This window comes from Cebus imitator, unplaced genomic scaffold (genome assembly GCF_001604975.1).
Source record: "Cebus imitator isolate Cc_AM_T3 unplaced genomic scaffold, Cebus_imitator-1.0 Scaffold69, whole genome shotgun sequence".
NCBI classification, from domain to species: domain Eukaryota; kingdom Metazoa; phylum Chordata; class Mammalia; order Primates; family Cebidae; genus Cebus; species Cebus imitator.
In genome coordinates, this window is record NW_016107384.1 from 859491 (window position 1) to 876904 (window position 17414).

Consider the following 17414-nt stretch of genomic DNA (forward strand, 5'->3'; position numbering starts at 1 on the left):
CATAGGAAAGATATCCCAGGCCAGCAAGGAAGCTGATGATTGCACAGAGGTAAGAGAAAAGGCATATGGGGAACAGTGCAGGGGCCGACCTGGCAGGCACAGAGGCTGGTGTGAGTGACTTAATAAGAGGGAGAGAAGCTGACTGCCCACACTGGGACCTCAGAAGGAAGGGCATAGACTTTCAAGAGGAAGAAATTGAACTTGATCCAGTGAACAACCAAAAATAGATAAAGGACAAAACAACTTATATTAGGAAGATTAATCATACCATACAGTGCCATAGAAAATGAGCAAGGAGAGCATACCCAAATGTTAAGGGACAAGGAAGAAACTAAGTGCCTGCACAGGGCAAAGCAAGAAGAAATTAAGGAGAAATCATTTTTACTGACGTTGGTGACTGAAGATACAAAAGACAGTAGAAAGCGATAAGCTTTATGACTTTGTTCTAGTTTGTTTTGTTTTGTTGTTGTTGTTTGAGACAGAGTCTTGCTCTGTTGCTCAGGCTGAAGTGGAGTGGTGTGATCTCAGCTCACTACAGCCTCCACCTCCTGGGTTCAAGTGATTCTCCTGCCTCAGCCTCCCGAGCAGCTGGGATTACAGGCACCCGCCATCAGGCCCAGCTAATTTTTGTATTTTTATAAAGACAGGGTTTCACCATGTTGTCCAGGCTGGTCTAACTCCTCACCTCAGGACATCCACCCACCTCAGCCTCCCAAAGTGCTGGGATTACAGGTGTGAGCCACCATGCCCAGCCTATTCTAGTTTTATAAACACAAGATTAATGCACACCTGTTGAATTAGAATATCTGAGGGTGGTAGCAAGTGTGTGTTTTTTAAAGGTTCTGCAAACTTGCCATAAGGAATCATTGGTCTGTTTAGCAAAGCAGATTCTAGGCTTAGTGCCTTTCTGTAAGCTTTCTAGTGCTTCTCAGTCAGTCAGTAGGTTTAGCCCATTTCTAGGAGATGGTGATAATACACACCAAAGAAGCGGCTAACACTAACCAAACGCTTTATGCACCATGAAATGCCTGACTGCAGTTCTGACTGTAAGAACAAGAGTTAGTGGAGGTGGGGGGCAATCCTAGACTGGAAGCTGGAGAAGGCTTCCCAGAGGAACTGTGATATAGCCCAGACCCTAAAGAATGGGTGGACTGAACCTAAAAACAGACAGATGAACCAAGGAGCTCATGAAAGTGGATGTAGCATTGTGCAGCATAGTTTTAAGCAGGAGGGTGTGGGCACTATATTTAAATAGCGGAGAAGGTAAATAACTTCCCTAGCTTCCCTCTGAATTGGTCTCCTGTTTTGAGGCTGGAGACACTTGTAAAGGCCATGAGGCAAGCACATTTTTCTTTTATTTTTTCCATCCCTTCCCTTTGCAGCCTAGCCACAGAGAAGCTATATTCCCTCACACTACTCATCTATGAATGCACACTAAATTCATTCATGCTAAGATACAAATGACATAATCCTTTGCATTAGTCTGCAAGCTAATAAACCTTTATATAGCTGTGTCATTGTAGAAACTTCATTTCATTCTGACTACAGCACTATGGAGTGGGGAGGCCAAAGGTGGTCCTCATATTGTAGATAAGAAAAGGAAACCCCAGAGAATCCAACCTCAAAACCATAAAGCTACTAAGGGGAGAATTTAATTGGGGGGCTTGAACAGTTTTCTTTCTGCCACCCTGTTCTGCAGCTTGCTGCAGTATTTGCATTTCAACAAGGATCAGAGCCCAAAGCACGTGGGCCTAACTGAGGACTTCAGACATCAACCTGTAGATAGGAGATTGGTTCTTTCAAAGAAGCTCTGAATCACATTACATAGGTAACTGTCTTTACCTTCACATTATCTGGCAGTTGTATGATCACAGGCAAATTGGAGAAAATCGTGAGCTTCACTTGACCTATGAAATGCAAATAACTCCATCTACTTCATAGAGTTTTTGAGAATTTCCTGAAATACCGCCTGGACAATGTCCTTGCTGCACAGTAAGTCTCAAGAAACCTCGCTCTCTTTCTCTTCCCCATTTTATCTACACACAAGGCAAGCCCTGCTACATCAAAACCACAGGCTCACCCAGCCCCCCCCTGCAAATACCTGTCTTTGCTCTCTCTTTGCTTTTGCTCTTAGCCTTTTCTGTCTTTCCCTCTGGCTTTGTCCAGCCACACCTGCCTTCCTTCACTTCTTTTTTTTTTTTTAAAACCCTCACTTCTTAAACAAGCTGCGCATTTCCCTCCTCAGTCCCTCATGCATGCTGGTTCCTCTGCTCGCTCGTGTCTCCTTGCTCCTCCTCCAGGTGTCAGCCAAGTGTTATTTCTTCAGGAAGGACTAACTAGGTTCTTCCTACTACTCTTTCTCATTAAATCCTGTAAACTTCTTCTGTCATACTTAATACGATTTGTAAGTATGCATTAATCCTGTATGTAGGCTTGATACCTGTCTTCTCCACTAGACTGTGGACTCCAACAGGGAAGAACATGTCTGTTTAATTGGCCACTATTCTCCATAGTACCCAATACAGAATCTAGCACATGAGACATATTCCATAAGTATTTGTCAACTGTGTGTTGGATGAATGCTGCTCTTATCTCTCCCTCTTATGATGCCCTCCTATTGTCTCCTCACCAATTCACGCACACACAAAAATATTTACCATGCCCACATTCTCTGACCTTTTCCTTAATTTTCTTTTCCCAACACTTACTCATACATTATCATGAATTGGGTAATGTTCTTTGGTTGTTTCATGATTCCCTAATCACATTATCGGTTTTCTAAGGACTAAAACTCTTTGGGGATCTGTTTTGAAATCTCCTATAAACCTAGTATAATAGTTGAAAATGCTTTGGGTGCTCAGTGATTTCTTGATGAATGAATGAATAGATTAATCAATCAATCCTAGTATATCCCTTTTGCACAAAGAAAATCTTCCCATAGCCATACAAAGATACCATTGCAGCAAAACAATTTCTAACCATGACTCATTGCTATCTATTTTGAGTTTCAATAAGAGACAAACAATCTTATCTTGAAAGGGGGATTGAATTTATTTTTAATAAGAAAGGCTGAATTGGGAGTTTGCATTTTCCCCCAAAATTTAATAACAGTACTAGTAAAGTCCTACACTCCTCAGCTGGCCTTATTTCAGGTATAAGAGAACAGTGTTCCAGGTAAACTTCTTTCATGATCTAAGAGTGAGACCAATGTCACCAAACCTGTCTAAATTCATTGACAGTCAGGGGAGGTCACATAGCAAAAGCATCTAGTCTGAACATGTTTAGGACCCCAGGATAGGGCAGAAGACATGCAGGGAAACATCAGGTTCCCCAAGGCCATTGTCCTCAAGCATGTGAATCCTGATAGTTACCACTGATAACCTCAGTAAGTATCACTTTGATTTCACCCCCTTCTTCTGCTCACAACTAAAACAAAACAAAAAATATGTAATTAAAACATGTCATTGCTATGCTCAAAATGATAACTTATGAACTGGGATTTCAAATTCATCTTGTTATTCCGAAGCGGAGCCTTCAGTTTATGGTTGCCCTGCTGCTAAGCCTCAAGTTGCTCTGTTGTTGTTGTTGTTGTTGTTGTTGTTGTTGTTTTCTTTGAGACAGGGTCTTACTCTGTCACCAGGCTGGAGTGCAGTGGTGCGATCTTGGCTCACTGCAACCTTCGCCTCTCAGGTTCAGGTGATTCTCCTGCCTCAGCCTCCTGAGTAGCTGGGATTACAGGTGCCCGCCACTGTGCCTGGCTAATTTTTGCATTTTTAGTATAGATGGGGTTTCACCATGTCGGCCAGACTGGTCTCAAATTCCTGACCTCAGGTGATCCACCCACCTCAGCCTTCCAAAGTACTGAGATTACAGGTGTGAGCTACTGTGCCCCACCAAGTTGCTCATTTTATCCATATTCTTTGAATCATTGTGTGTGTGTGTGTGTATATATATATATATATATATATATACACACACACACACATATACTATATGTTATATGCATTTTAATTTACTTTGACAATTATCTAACAGGTTCTGTCTAGTTAGTATCTTTCCCCCTAGAGTTGCTATTTGATCTTATAAAATGGGCCAGGAAAAGAAAGGTAAGTTTTGCTAAATAGCTGTTACATCATGACAATTGTCAGAGTTGGTATGGGATCTGCTCTTTGTGCAGTGTCACTTATCACCTGTCTTCCACCTCTGCTTAGCTCTGTGACAACTAACAGAGCTTCTAAGAGATGACTGCTGATGAGTCCTTCTATCACAGGCTGCAGCAGTCCTGAAGGTTGATGGAGGGCCATGCTATTCAAACAGCAGGCGTGGCTGAGACAGAAGCTCCTGGTGCTGGGAAGCCTCGCCGTTGGGAGTCTCCTGTATCTAGTCGCCAGAGTTGGGAGCTTGGATAGGTGGGTACTTAAATACATGCTTATACCCCTGTGACTGTAAGTCTTGATTTAAACTTGTTTAGGGCATAATTTTAAGTCTATCCACTTGTTTTTCTCCCTCGAAATTCCCAGGAAACATGTTTTTCTGCAGTATTGATTTTGATTTATTGAGCCTTTAAAAGAAAGAGATCCAAGTTGCTCAAACCAAGGTGTTTTGTCAAGATCCATTTGTATTCCATGGTCATTGACACTTGTTTTCAGGGAAGGAATAAAGCTGTGTACAGTAAAAATGTCATTTACTAGAGCTCAGTGTAGTCTGCGTGCATCTGGTGTTGACCTCTAGCTGTAGCAAAACAGTGATGATGTATCTCTGTATCTTCATTTTGAGATTTATGAGTGGACACTTAATGTGCTACTAGGAGCATTAAAATTATGTATGAGCCTCTAAAGGAGCTCATCAAGTTTGCAATCTATTGCCCTGGAAAGATGGCTGCAGTCATGGGGAGTTTTAACCATGTTAATTAGCTCTGGTTTTCAGGGGCTCAGCGTATCAGACAAGAAGGCTGTTGCTCAGAATAACTACTCAGAAAGCAATGGGAAATCCATGGAGAGAAAATTACAGTGCTAGGGTTTAGCTCTAAATAGGCAAACACTTGAGAGGTATTGGACTTGCAGAGGTTGCAGCAACATCGGCTGGCTTCACATTAAATGTTTCTGGTGTGTTCTATGTCTAGTCTAATGGGCAAGGACAGAGAAGTGTGAAGCTTCCTTTTTTTGCCCTTTACAAAGAAATTTTTTTGAAACAGAGTTTCCCCCTTGTTGCCCAGGCTAGAGTATAATGGTGCAATCTTGGCTCACTGTAACCTCCACCTCCCAGGTTCAAGCGATTCTCCTGCTTCAGCCTCCAAAGGAACTGGGATTATAGGCATGCACCCACACACATATTATTAGTAGAGACAGCATTTCACCATGTTGCCCAGGCTGGTTTCAAACTCCTTACCTCAGAATACCCACCTGCCTCGGTCTCCCAAAGTGTTGGGATTACAGGCATGAGCCACTGTGCCCAGCCAGTCCTTTAAAATTAATTCTTGCACTGGAAAGACTGAAATGTGTTTTCCATGAGTTCAATTCTCACAGTCAGTGAAAACACATACAAACTTGAAAATATCTTCCTTGCAGTTCTCTTTTCCTTCTGAAATTTAAGCTAATCTATAGATCTTATCGCTTAGATATTTAGAAATAATATAGCAGTGATCCTTGTTTTCCTTCAGTTGGTGTCATTTTGACTGGTAAAGTGAACTACTTTGATGCTTCTCAAATCAAAATTCCTCAGTAAATGTCTGATTCACTAGTTGTTACCTACCCAGAAAATGTAATCACAGCTTATCACTGATTTCCAGTAGTTTGCTAGAGTAACACTCGATGGTTAATGAGAAGCCTTGAGGTGGTGCCATAATTCTACCTTTTATATCCAGCTCTTCCCAGTTGACCTTTAGTTAGCTCCCATTTACCTTTTCTTAGTAATTGATCTAATGATCACTAATGTGTTATTATTTAGTTGATGATTCTTTTCATTTTTTAATTCTGTCTCTAGTCTCTAAGGCGATAACTTTTATTTGGAATTGAATTGTTTGGTGGGCTTTCTAAAAGCCTGTCACTTGAGACTTTGAGAAGATTATGTCTGAGGTTAACATAGGCTTGTTTAGGCCCACCTTCCAGCAACTGAAGACCCTGCTTTCTGGGAGGGAGGCAGAAGTTAATTCTACCATCCCTTCTGATCCTAATCTTGTATGATTTTCAGTCTGGGATCCATACTCAGAATCTACGCTTTTGGAAGTGGGAAAGAATGTGATATTTTCTTATATTTTCACATCCCATCTTGAGTTAGGGAGTCCAAAAGCGACTGTTCTGCAGGGTATGATCTCCCAGGGTGGAAGGTGGAAAGAGGAAGGAAGTCAAGAAGGAAAATGATCCTTTCTATAAGTAAGGAAATTCCATTTTACCTCAACCAAAGCAGAGACTATCTTTGTCAGCTACTCTCAGCCTGGGTACTATGAGAGAATTACATCCTACAGAAGAGAATTTGAGTGACTATTTCTTCAATTCTTCCAAGTCATTCTATTGGCTTAGGGCAGAAATCCATCAGTAGATGCCTTATGGAATTAGAGCTTAATTCTCAACCATAACCCAAGAAGAGCTGAAAGATGAATTTGTAATATCCCAATCAATGTCACAATTAAAAGCATCTTTGCCTATGTATCTATTGATAATTTTATATCTTCCATTTAAAGCCCTAGTACATTAATCTCATTAACAAATTTATTAAAAAAATTCATGTTTCTCTAAACTATTAACTGGGTTTAACCCTGTTTTTTAAAAGTTGTCTAGGCCAGGTACAATGGTTCAGGCCTGTAATCTCAGCACTTTGTGAGGCTGAGGTGGGAGGATCACGAGGTTAAGAGTTCAGGACCAGTCTAGCCAACATGGTGAAGCCTCGTCTCTACTAAAAATACAAAACTTAGCTGGGTGTGGTAGCGTGTATATCTGTAATCCCAGCTACTCAGGAAGCTGAGCCAGGAGAATCTCCACTTGATCTTAGCCAAAACGCCAAAAAGTGATTGGCAGGAGAATCTCTTGAACCTAGGAAGCAGAGGTTATAGTGAGCCAAGATTACGCCACTGCACTCCAGCCTAGGAGACAGAGCAAGACTCTGACTCAAAAAACAGAAAAAAAAAGTTGTCTATATTTTCATACTTTCCACAATGAGCATGAATTATTTTAAAAACCATAAAAAAGAAACATTGTGAAAAGTAATATGCATTTAAGCATTATGAAAAGTAATATACGTTTCTCCTTAAGCACTATGATAGCTGTTTAAATGGAGCACAGACCAAGACCATGCTTTTCAATGTTGTGGAACAGGCTGGGTGTATCAGTCCATTTTCACACTGCTATAAAGACATACCTGAGACTGGGTAATTTATAAAGAAAAAAGGTTTAATAGACTCACAGTTCTGCATGGCTGGGGAAGCCTCAGAAAACTTACAATCATGGCAGAAGGAAAAGGAGAAGCAAAGCTCCTCTTACATGGTGGCAGGAGTGAGAGAGAGCTTGTAGAGGGAGGTGCGACACAGTTTTAAACCAGTAAATATTGTGAGATCTTACTATCATGAAAACAATGGGGAAATCCACCCCCATAATCCAGTTACCTCCCACCAAGCAAGCCCCTCTTCCAATATGTGGGGATTACAATTCAGAATGAGATTTGAGTGCGGACACAGAGCCAAACCATATCACTTGGCATGATCTTGAGGTTGTTTCTCATCTCAGAAATCAAGAAAGATGCAATAATATCTCTTAGGAAAAGAAAGCAACACCCTCTTTGCCACAGAGAGGGAGACACATACTCCAAATTATTAGGATAACTGAAAGCCTTCAGGTGTAAGAACTGGTTTAATAGCCTTTTTGACTGATATTATTTCCCTTTACCAAGAAGGCTAAAATGCCCTCACAGATCAACTTAGGGAAATTATAATGAACTTCAGTTCCATTTCAGACTATACCTAAAAGGAAACTCAATTTGCTAACCATATATGTTAGCCATGACAAATTAAACAACAGTCACCGTAGTCTGCTATCATTGTGACTGTTACCACATCTTTCTCCCTGAGAAAAGCAGAGATGGTTGTTCACTGTTCAGGATAATGTTGAAGAGGAAATCCTCCTTTCTGGCTATATCTATTGCATTCCTTCCTTTATGAGCTTGAGTTCCTGATTTTAATGGGCTCGGCAATGAGGGCTTGCGGTTTCTGGCCCTGTCAGGGTCTTGTTGATGCCTGGTCCCAGGTGTGGTAGGTGATATACAGCACTTGCTGATGGCAGTTGGGTTTGATCCTATATTCAGCAAAGTGGAAACATAATCCTGACCTCTTTAGACAGAAAGAGAAAGAGAGGCAGAAGAAATATAGTATTCTTCTGGCTATCCTCAAGGCCAACAGCAAAGAGTCTCAGAATGAAAAGCTCGTCCCAAGATTGGAATTTTGCAGGCTGATGATGCAAACTGTCCAGGGCAGAGACTGGGACCTCCTTTCAGATTATATCTCAAAGAGTGCTGCCAAGCTTCAGGAAAATAGTACCACAGGAAACGTGAAACACATGGCCTCCCTGCTGCCCTTCCGCCTCCCAGCCCAGTTGAAGATTATAATCTTCTGCCTTTCACTTTTTCTTAATGATTTTAACTGGTGAGCTGTTAAAAAGCTATTAGTATGGCTGGTGTCACTTGTCTATCCTGTACTGAGAACAGAAGTACACGCCGTAGTCAATTAAGTGCTTGGTGAATAAAAAATTTTAAGGAGCACTAATAAAAAAATCTCATCAATTATGTGTGCTCCATTTAATACACAGTTGCTTAAAATAAAATTTCCCAAACATATGTTCATTATAGATTGCACCAGGCTGGGAACCAGTGGCTTTATTTGTGCATTTAAAGTCTTGGTCTGAATGGGGAACCAGAAAAATAAGAATTTAGTTGCAGTGAGCCTAAAATGTCTCTGTCTTGCTTGCAGGCTACAACCCATTTGCCCCATTGAAGGTCGACTGGGTGGAGCCCGCAGTCAGGCTGAATTCCCACTCCGCGCCCTGCAGTTTAAGCGTGGCCTGCTACATGAGTTCCGGAAGGGCAACGCTTCCAAGGATCAGGTTCGCCTCCATGACCTGGTCCAGCAGCTCCCCAAGGCCATTATCATTGGGGTGCGGAAAGGAGGCACAAGGGCCCTGCTTGAAATGCTGAACCTACATCCGGCAGTGGTCAAAGCCTCTCAAGAAATCCACTTTTTTGATAATGATGCGAATTATGGTAAGGGCATTGAGTGGTATAGGAAAAAGATGCCTTTTTCCTACCCACAGCAAATCACAATTGAAAAGAGCCCAGCATATTTTATCACAGAGGAGGTTCCAGAAAGGATTTACAAAATGAACTCATCCATCAAGTTGTTGATCATTGTCAGGGAGCCAACCACAAGAGCTATTTCTGATTATACTCAGGTGCTAGAGGGGAAGGAGAGGAAGAACAAAACTTATTACAAGTTTGAGAAGCTGGCCATAGACCCTAACACATGCGAAGTGAACACAAAATACAAGGCAGTAAGAACCAGTATCTACACCAAACATCTGGAAAGGTGGCTGAAATACTTTCCAATTGAGCAATTTCATGTCGTCGACGGAGATCGCCTCATCACGGAACCTCTGCCAGAACTTCAACTCGTGGAGAAGTTCCTAAATCTTCCTCCAAGGATAAGTCAATACAATTTATACTTCAATGCTACCAGAGGGTTTTACTGCTTGCGGTTTAATATTATCTTTAATAAGTGCCTGGCGGGCAGCAAGGGGCGCATTCATCCGGAGGTGGACCCCTCTGTCATTACCAAATTGCGCAAGTTCTTTCATCCTTTTAATCAAAAATTTTACCAGATCACTGGGAGGACATTGAACTGGCCCTAAAATAATATGTCATACAACACTATGTGTTGCACCTGGAGACACACAATGTCTCCTGTAGAATAAAATATGCACTTTTCCTAGACAGAGCAATCCAAGTCATTTTTCCATGTATACTTGTACATATGCAGTGTGTGACCAAATATAAGATCAGTTCTTTTTCTACTGAAAATTTACAAAAAAAAAAAAATTGCTGTCTACGTAATTGCATCTTTCAAGCTAAAAAAGAAGAGGTGATGGTATTGGGAGAAAGTGACTTCAGCTGTTCTCAAAGAGTTAGTCTTCCTTTGATTCAGAATTTGTCACCCACCATTTTCATAAATTTAAGCCAAAAGATAAATGTGTGAAAATGTACCAATTGCTGTGAAGTTTCAGGAAGTAGAGGATCCAGTGATGCATTTTTTTTTCCTAAGGGAAAGCTGGCTCTTCGATTCAGATGCTGAATTGGTGCCATGAAAACAGAAAATGCTATTTTCTTATTATTTAAAAGAATGTCTTATCTCATGAAATTGACATTGTTCCAAAGTTCCTGTGGTGATTTTGCACTATTGTTTCCTCGTATGGGCCATGGTGTCACTTGTAGCATGTCAGTCACGCATTGGAAAGTCAAGTCCTTTTACTTCCATGTTGTATGTCAACAGAGAGAAATGTCATGTACATAATGTATATTGTTGTAAATACTGATTTCACACTAAGTAATTCTATTTTGTAAACTGAATATGGCTATTTAATTTATTGTGAAATTAAATTTATTGTGGTATTTAAAAATGGAATGGATTAAAATTACTCTATGTGCAATTTTTTTTTTTTTACTCATTTTGTTTTACATGCCCCCTGCTGGCTTCCAAAATGGAAGCTGTTTACGTGCATATGAGAGCATTTGGAAAGATGTGCTTCTCTGCTGGATTTCTGTTCCCTTGTGAAAATGTATTTATGAAGTGAGGTTGAGTATATTAAAAAAGAAAAACCTCAACCATCTGGAAGTCAAGTATAATAGCCACCTCGAAGAGCCCTAGTGCTTCTCTGCCACAACTTTGTAACAATTAATTGTACTTGCAGTTGCTGCTGTGCAGGGAGAGACAAGGAATATTTTAACAGAATCAAGACATAGAAGAATCACAGTTTTATTTGAACTTCTAATCAGAGTCAGACCAGTAGAGAAATAAAATAAGATTAGAAAACTTGTGTGGCCTCTGTACTGAAAGATGCTGATGCTTCAAGAGTGAATACAAGATCTCAGAACTCTCCCTGTTAGATGAAAATATATCAGTTTGCTCAGAAATGGTTCAATTGCCTAGTGTTGCCATTACTAACATAAACATATGGCTCATATTTCCATCCAGAGAAATTAATGCTAAATTGGTGCCTCACTAACATCAGATACGCTGTATTATGCTTAAATATATTCAGTAAAAAGCGAAAAGGGGTATTAACAACAACAACAAAAAGATGGATTTTTTTCTCACAGCCACAGTTGCTAATCCAGTAGGAGATATTTGAGAGAGTTTTGTTCAACATCACAGTGAGAGTGCCTAGGGAAATCATCAAATTACAGTGGATCCCCCTTTGATTGTAATAAGTGTTGATTTTCTCCATGAGTTGTTTATCCTGTCCAGTGATTTGACGGTGAACTCTTCTAAATAAATCGCCCTTTCCCCTCTGGTGTCGGTATATATTGCTTCTCAAGCCACCGCCTTGGTAATCATCTCTATTGTTTGAATTAGCAGTGATGCTGTTCTCTCAGCATGAAGCAGGCATGACACCAACACATGCTGGCAGGCCAGCTCCTCCCTCACTGTGGGATGACTCTGGAGTGAGAGCCTCAGGTCTAAATGGCAGCCACTTCTCCCGTAAGCCATGAATGAAGTCAATATAAGGATCCTGCTGTCAGATTTCTCTGTGCCTCAACTCTCCACTAACTGTCAGTATAAACTCTTTGAATACAATGTTCAAGGACACAATCACTGTATTTTCATTAATTTCAAAAAGTATTCCTAGAGAGCACTATATAGCCAATATGATTTTGTACCAGTCACTGTCAAGTTACGCTCCATTGGAACATTGATGTTTCAAAAACTCAGATCAGGTATTCCATCAGTAAAATAAAAATGGTCATCTTTTCCCAGATTCAGAGAGGAATAAAAAAATAAGTTAATAAATTTAAATTTCTCAGTAATCATCTATTATGTTACTAGTTTTTCTTAGACTTTGCTACTGCTACCAGTAGTGTATATCAGACTTTATTCTAAGATTCCATTTGACTTATGCTAACTTTTATCTCAATAAGCCAATGTTTCTTCATATTCGGGGGCAGGCAGAGGGAAGCACTGTGATTTCTAGTTGTGCCACTTCCTATGTAAGTTTGAGATTGTTTTAAATCTTTAAGCCTCCACACGGAGATCTAAAGCAAGGGCCTATGTTGGGAGAATTTTTTGGGTGGCAGGTTTCATTTCACTGAAAAAAGCAGTCACAGCCACTGCTGATCGAGCTAGGTAGAGAGAAAGAAAAATGCTATGATTTAATAGCACAGGTCTCATGGAGATTTTAAACCTGCTTGTTTAGAAAACTGTTTCCTGTTGTTATCAGATGGACAACAGAGCTCTAGAGAAATATTCAGCCCATTACCATAGCTCCACTAGGGCCCTCTTTAATAAGTTACTTCTCTTATGTCATAAACACCTTGCATTTTTTCCAGAGGTACAGTGGAACCGTACAGCTTTGTGAAACAGTTCTAGCTACAAAGAGAAAAATTGTTTAAGCAATGGTGAAGAGTCTGCTGGACCATAAAGCTGAAACACCATTTCTGGAAGCCAAGGAATTCCAGTTATTATACAAATAGCCCAAGGGACAGAGAGAGACTAGGGATCAGAGAGATTTTAGAACAGTAATATAAATAGATAGGCATCCTCAAAGTCCAAGTCTGTCTCCTACCCACCTGAAACCACTATCCATAAACCCTTAATTAAGGCACTAAACTTTTCTTAATACTTGCAGTATAGAATAACAGAATCCCAAGACGTTTTGGTTCTAAGTTAATGTGTGATCAAGCAAAGGCTTATAAACTCCTCTGAGGTTTATAACCCCGTCTGATCTTAGATTTGGTACCTTTTATGTTGATGGAGCAGTGAGAAGTCATTAATTGGCAGCCCAGTTCCTCCTCATGAGTGTTTCATGGGCGTGCTTCCTGGAGTGCTGCCCCTGATATGAAGGCTCCTCTGGAAGACTAGCTTCAAGGCCTGTGGGGGGCATCACCTGGGACACTGCAGATGTGCTGCTGCTCAGGAAAGGTGAAAACCAGGGACAAGAGCAGTCCGAAGTCCAGCCCTGCTGATCGGCTTTTGCTTCATCCAATTAGCTATTTGCCAAATCACATTGCCTTTATAAGCCTAATTTGAGAATTTTCCAGCAATGGAGAATTTCAAATGATTGTAGTGTCTTCCTGCTGAAGTCTTTTATACTCTTTCCACACACTCAGCAGCTATTTTCCACTAAAAATAGTCTACAATCTAGGAAAAAAAGAAAAGCATTCCCCCTCAAAAATACGAAACATAGCAAAATCTTAGTAATTTGGGCTAACACGGTGAAAATATAAAATATTTTTAAACAAATTCATTGCAATTATTGCCAAGTAGAGCATCAGACTGGGAGGCCGAGGGGGGCGGATCACAAGGTGAGGAGTTTGAGACCAGCCTGACCAACATGGTAAAACTCCCTCTCTACTAAAAATATAAAAATTAGCCAGTGATGGTGGCAGACGCCTGTAATCCCAGCTACTCAGGAGGCTGAGGCAGGAGAATCGCTTGAGTCCGAGAGGCAGAGGTTGCAGTGAGCTGAGATCGTGCCACTGCACTATCGCCTGGGCAACAGAGCAAGACTGTCTCAAAAAAAAAAACCAAAAAAGAAAAATGTCAATTGTGCCCGCTTTGCCAAGTCAAAGCCTCTTAATTGGCATATTGCATTTTTTTCCAAACTGATATTATTCAAGTATTTTTAAACAGTCTGTCCTCTTAAGTAGGTTATTCAAGCCCCCTAGCATCTGTTTGTCAATTTTTATAGCACACCTTTCTTTTATAGCTTGTGTTAAGAGTGAAATTCAGGCCAAAATATGATCATTTGGTAAGGTTCTAATTAATGATGCCTTACTATACATCTTATGAAAATGATTTCTTTACATTTGAGCTTTCAAAAAATTCTTTTCAGTTACATTTTATTGCACCTTTTAGGAATAAGAGTACTATTTCATAATGATTAGAAACAGATTGAGGAGTTGAAAGGCAGAACTGAACTGATAGCAATATGTAGCTCCCATAGAAAGCACCTGATTGGTATTTCAAATCAAGTGTCTGTTATTTAAAGATGGTTCAGTTAAAAAGCAGTGCCCTTTCAGTCATATCAAGTAGGCGATAGCATGGTTGGTACTTGATCAGGCTAGATCCATTGATAAATTTGTGAACCATATCAGTCTACCAGGTTTGCAGTAGGTGTTGTGAAAGGCTTTATCGTTTCTAAACATATGTGTCATCCTCTCTCAAAAATAGTCTGTCAAGAAGGCGAGTGTCTCCCAGTAGATGGGTAACACCATTTCAAAGAGGTAGCTTACCTTACACATATCTAAAGACACATGTCTCTGCTTTGCATTTCCATTTCTTTGATGACACCAGAGAACATCCTTAAGTTCTCTGTTTCCTTGGTAAAGCCTCACTAAGACTCACCTAAAGGTTTGGGCATAAATTATAAAATAAGTTGCAATTGCTACTGGTCAGGTAATCTAACACTAGGTCCTGTAAATAAACTTAATACAACTCTTTTTTTTTTTTTTTTTTTTTTTGAGATGGAGTTTCGCTCTTGTTACCCAGGCTGAAGTGCAATGGCGCAATCTCAGCTCACCGCAACCTCCGCCTCCTGGGTTCAAGCAATTCTCCTGCCTCAGCCTCCCGAGTAGCTGGGACTACAGGCGTGCGCCACCATGCCCAGCTAATTTTTGTATTTTTAGTAGAGACGGGGTTTCACCATGTTGACCAGGATGGTCTCGATCTCTTGACCTCATGATCCACCCACCTCGGCCTCCCAAAGTGCTGGGATTACAAGCGTGAGCCACCGCGCCCGGCCAATACAACTCTTTAAAGGTGAGGCTTTATGGCGATGCCAGATGACAGTGTTGCCATACCAAGTAGAACAAGTGAGTCACAGTGCAGAAACTGTAGGAAAAATAAATAAATAGCTCAGCCTGGAAGAATCAGAGAAGGCTTCCATGAGGCCACATTTGAAGATCATGACATCTCACCAGGCAAACAGGAAAAGCATAGTCCAGGATGAGGGAAATGGGCAAAAGTACCGGGTGTGAAAAAGACTAGCAGCTCCAGTGTAGCTGGACGGTAGGTCATCAGAGAAGGTGGAATGTGAGAATGGAAACTGCAACAGAGCTTCCTAGGCCCTGAGCAAGTCCCTCCACCATAGCCCTGAGGGGACCCTGCTAGATACCAGGCCAGGCCTACCACACTGAGTCTACATGCAGCTGATCCTTAGAGGCTGAAGGTTCAATACTGGAGAGGAGATGGTAAAATTAATAAGCCAAGGTTATCTTTCAAAGAGAAAAAAATCAAGTGATTGATGCCCATAGAATCATCATTTTCCTTCCTTTACTCTTCTCTTTGCTTCTCTCACTTCTCTCTATGGCCAGTAGCTGCAGCTGATGGGATCTTCCAAATTTGACTCATTTATCTCCTAAGATTGAGGAAAAAGTTTTTCTAGGGGTATACTGACCATGGAAGAGTCGTATTGTCTCCTTGCCACTGAGCTTCTTGCCAAAACTTGGCCCATCCTGAGATTACATCAGGAGACATGGGAATGAAAAGAAAAACCAAGCACAATATTCTCCTGCAAGATAGGCATAAGAGTGTTCTCAAAAAAATAAATAAATAAAGCAGGAAGCATATTCATTTTATTATAAATAAAGCAAATAAAGTCATGCATCACTTAATGACAGGGTATGTTCTAAGAAATGCATCATTAGGTAATTTTGTAATTATGTGAACAACATAGAGCATAAGTACACAAACCTAGGTGGTATAGCCTGCTAGACACCTAGGCTATATCGCATAGCCTATTGCTCCTAGGCTACAAACCTGTACGGCATGTCACTATTGAATTCCGCAGGAAATTGTAACACAATGATAAAGATCTGTCTATCTAAACACATGTATAGGTAGAAAAGCTACAGTAAAATACAGTATTACAATGTTATGGGTCAACCACTGACAGACATGTNAAGAGCAATACACTGTACCATATAGCCTAGGTATGTGGTAGGTTACTGTACTGAATACTATAGGCAATTGTAACATAGTGATAAGTATTTGAGTATCTAAACATCGAAAAGGAACAGTGCAAATGTGGTATAAAACATTTTACCCAGGCACAGTGGCTCACGCCTGTAATCCCAGCACTTTGGAAGGCTGAGGCAGGTGGATCATCTGAGGTCAGGAGTTCGAGACCAGCCTGGCCAACATAGTGAAACCCTGTCTCTACTAAAAATACAAAAAATTAGCTGGGCGTGATTGTGGTTCCCTGTAATCCCAGCTACTAAGGAGGCTAAGGCAGGAGAATCACTTGAACCCAGGAAGTGGAGGTAACAGTGACCTGAGTTTGCACCATTGCACTCCAGCCTGGGCAACAAGAGCAAAACTTCATCTCAAAAAAAAATTTTTTTTTAACCCTACACCTGTATAGTTAGGGCACTTATCATGAATGAAACTTGCAGAACTGGAAATTGTTCTGGGTGTCAATGAGTAGGAGGCGAAGGCCTGGGACATTACACCACTCTAGATTTTATATATAAACACTGTACACTTAGGCTACACTAAATTTGTAAAAGAATATTTTTCTTTCTTCAATAATAAATTAACATTAGCTTACTGTAATTTTTACTTTATAACATTTTTAATTTTTTTCTTTTTGACTGTTTTGTAATAACACCTACCTTAAAACACAAACAACATGTTGTACAGCTGTACAAAAATATTTTCTTTCTTCATATCCTTATTCTATAAGCTTTTTTCTACTTCTAAATGTTTTCATTCTTTTACTTTTTGGACTTTATTTGTTAAAAACTAAGACACAACACATACATTAGCCTAGACAGGATGAGAATCATCAATATCACCATCTTCCATCTCCAGATCTTGTTCCACAGGAAGGGCTTCAGGGACAGTAACAGGCATGGAGCTGTCATCTCTTATGATAACAATGCCTTCTTCTGGAATGCTCCTGAAGGAGCTGCCTGAGGCTGTTTCCAGTTGTTTTTTTTTTTTTTAAATAAGTAGAAGGAGAACACTCTAAAATAATGATAAAAAGTAAATACACAAACCAGCGACATAGCCACCTATTATCATTGTCAAGTACTACTGAATGTACTGTACATAATTACATGTTCTATACTTTGACACACCCGGCAGCACAGTCAGTTTGTTTCTATCAGCATCACCACAAATGTAATGCATTGTGCCACAACATTACCATGGCTACGAGGTC

General features: G+C 40.4%; 1 protein-coding gene across 3 annotated transcripts in view; it reads left to right on the forward strand.

Annotated features, from left to right (window-relative positions):
• HS3ST5 (heparan sulfate-glucosamine 3-sulfotransferase 5) overlaps positions 1-11555 on the forward strand; it is a 298437-nt gene extending 286882 nt beyond the window's left edge. For 2 of the 3 annotated variants that reach the window (XM_017530800.2, XM_037739357.1), the window contains exons 4-5: positions 4271-4409; positions 8954-11555. In XM_017530800.2, the coding sequence (XP_017386289.1) occupies positions 4303-4409; positions 8954-9887 (1041 nt within the window). In that variant the 5' untranslated portion in view covers positions 4271-4302 and the 3' untranslated portion in view covers positions 9888-11555. Of the gene's footprint in view, positions 1-1707; positions 1829-4270; positions 4410-8953 lie in introns of those variants that run through there. The other variant, XM_037739358.1, reaches the window with a different exon arrangement.
• Positions 11556-17414: the final 5859 nt, after the last annotated feature.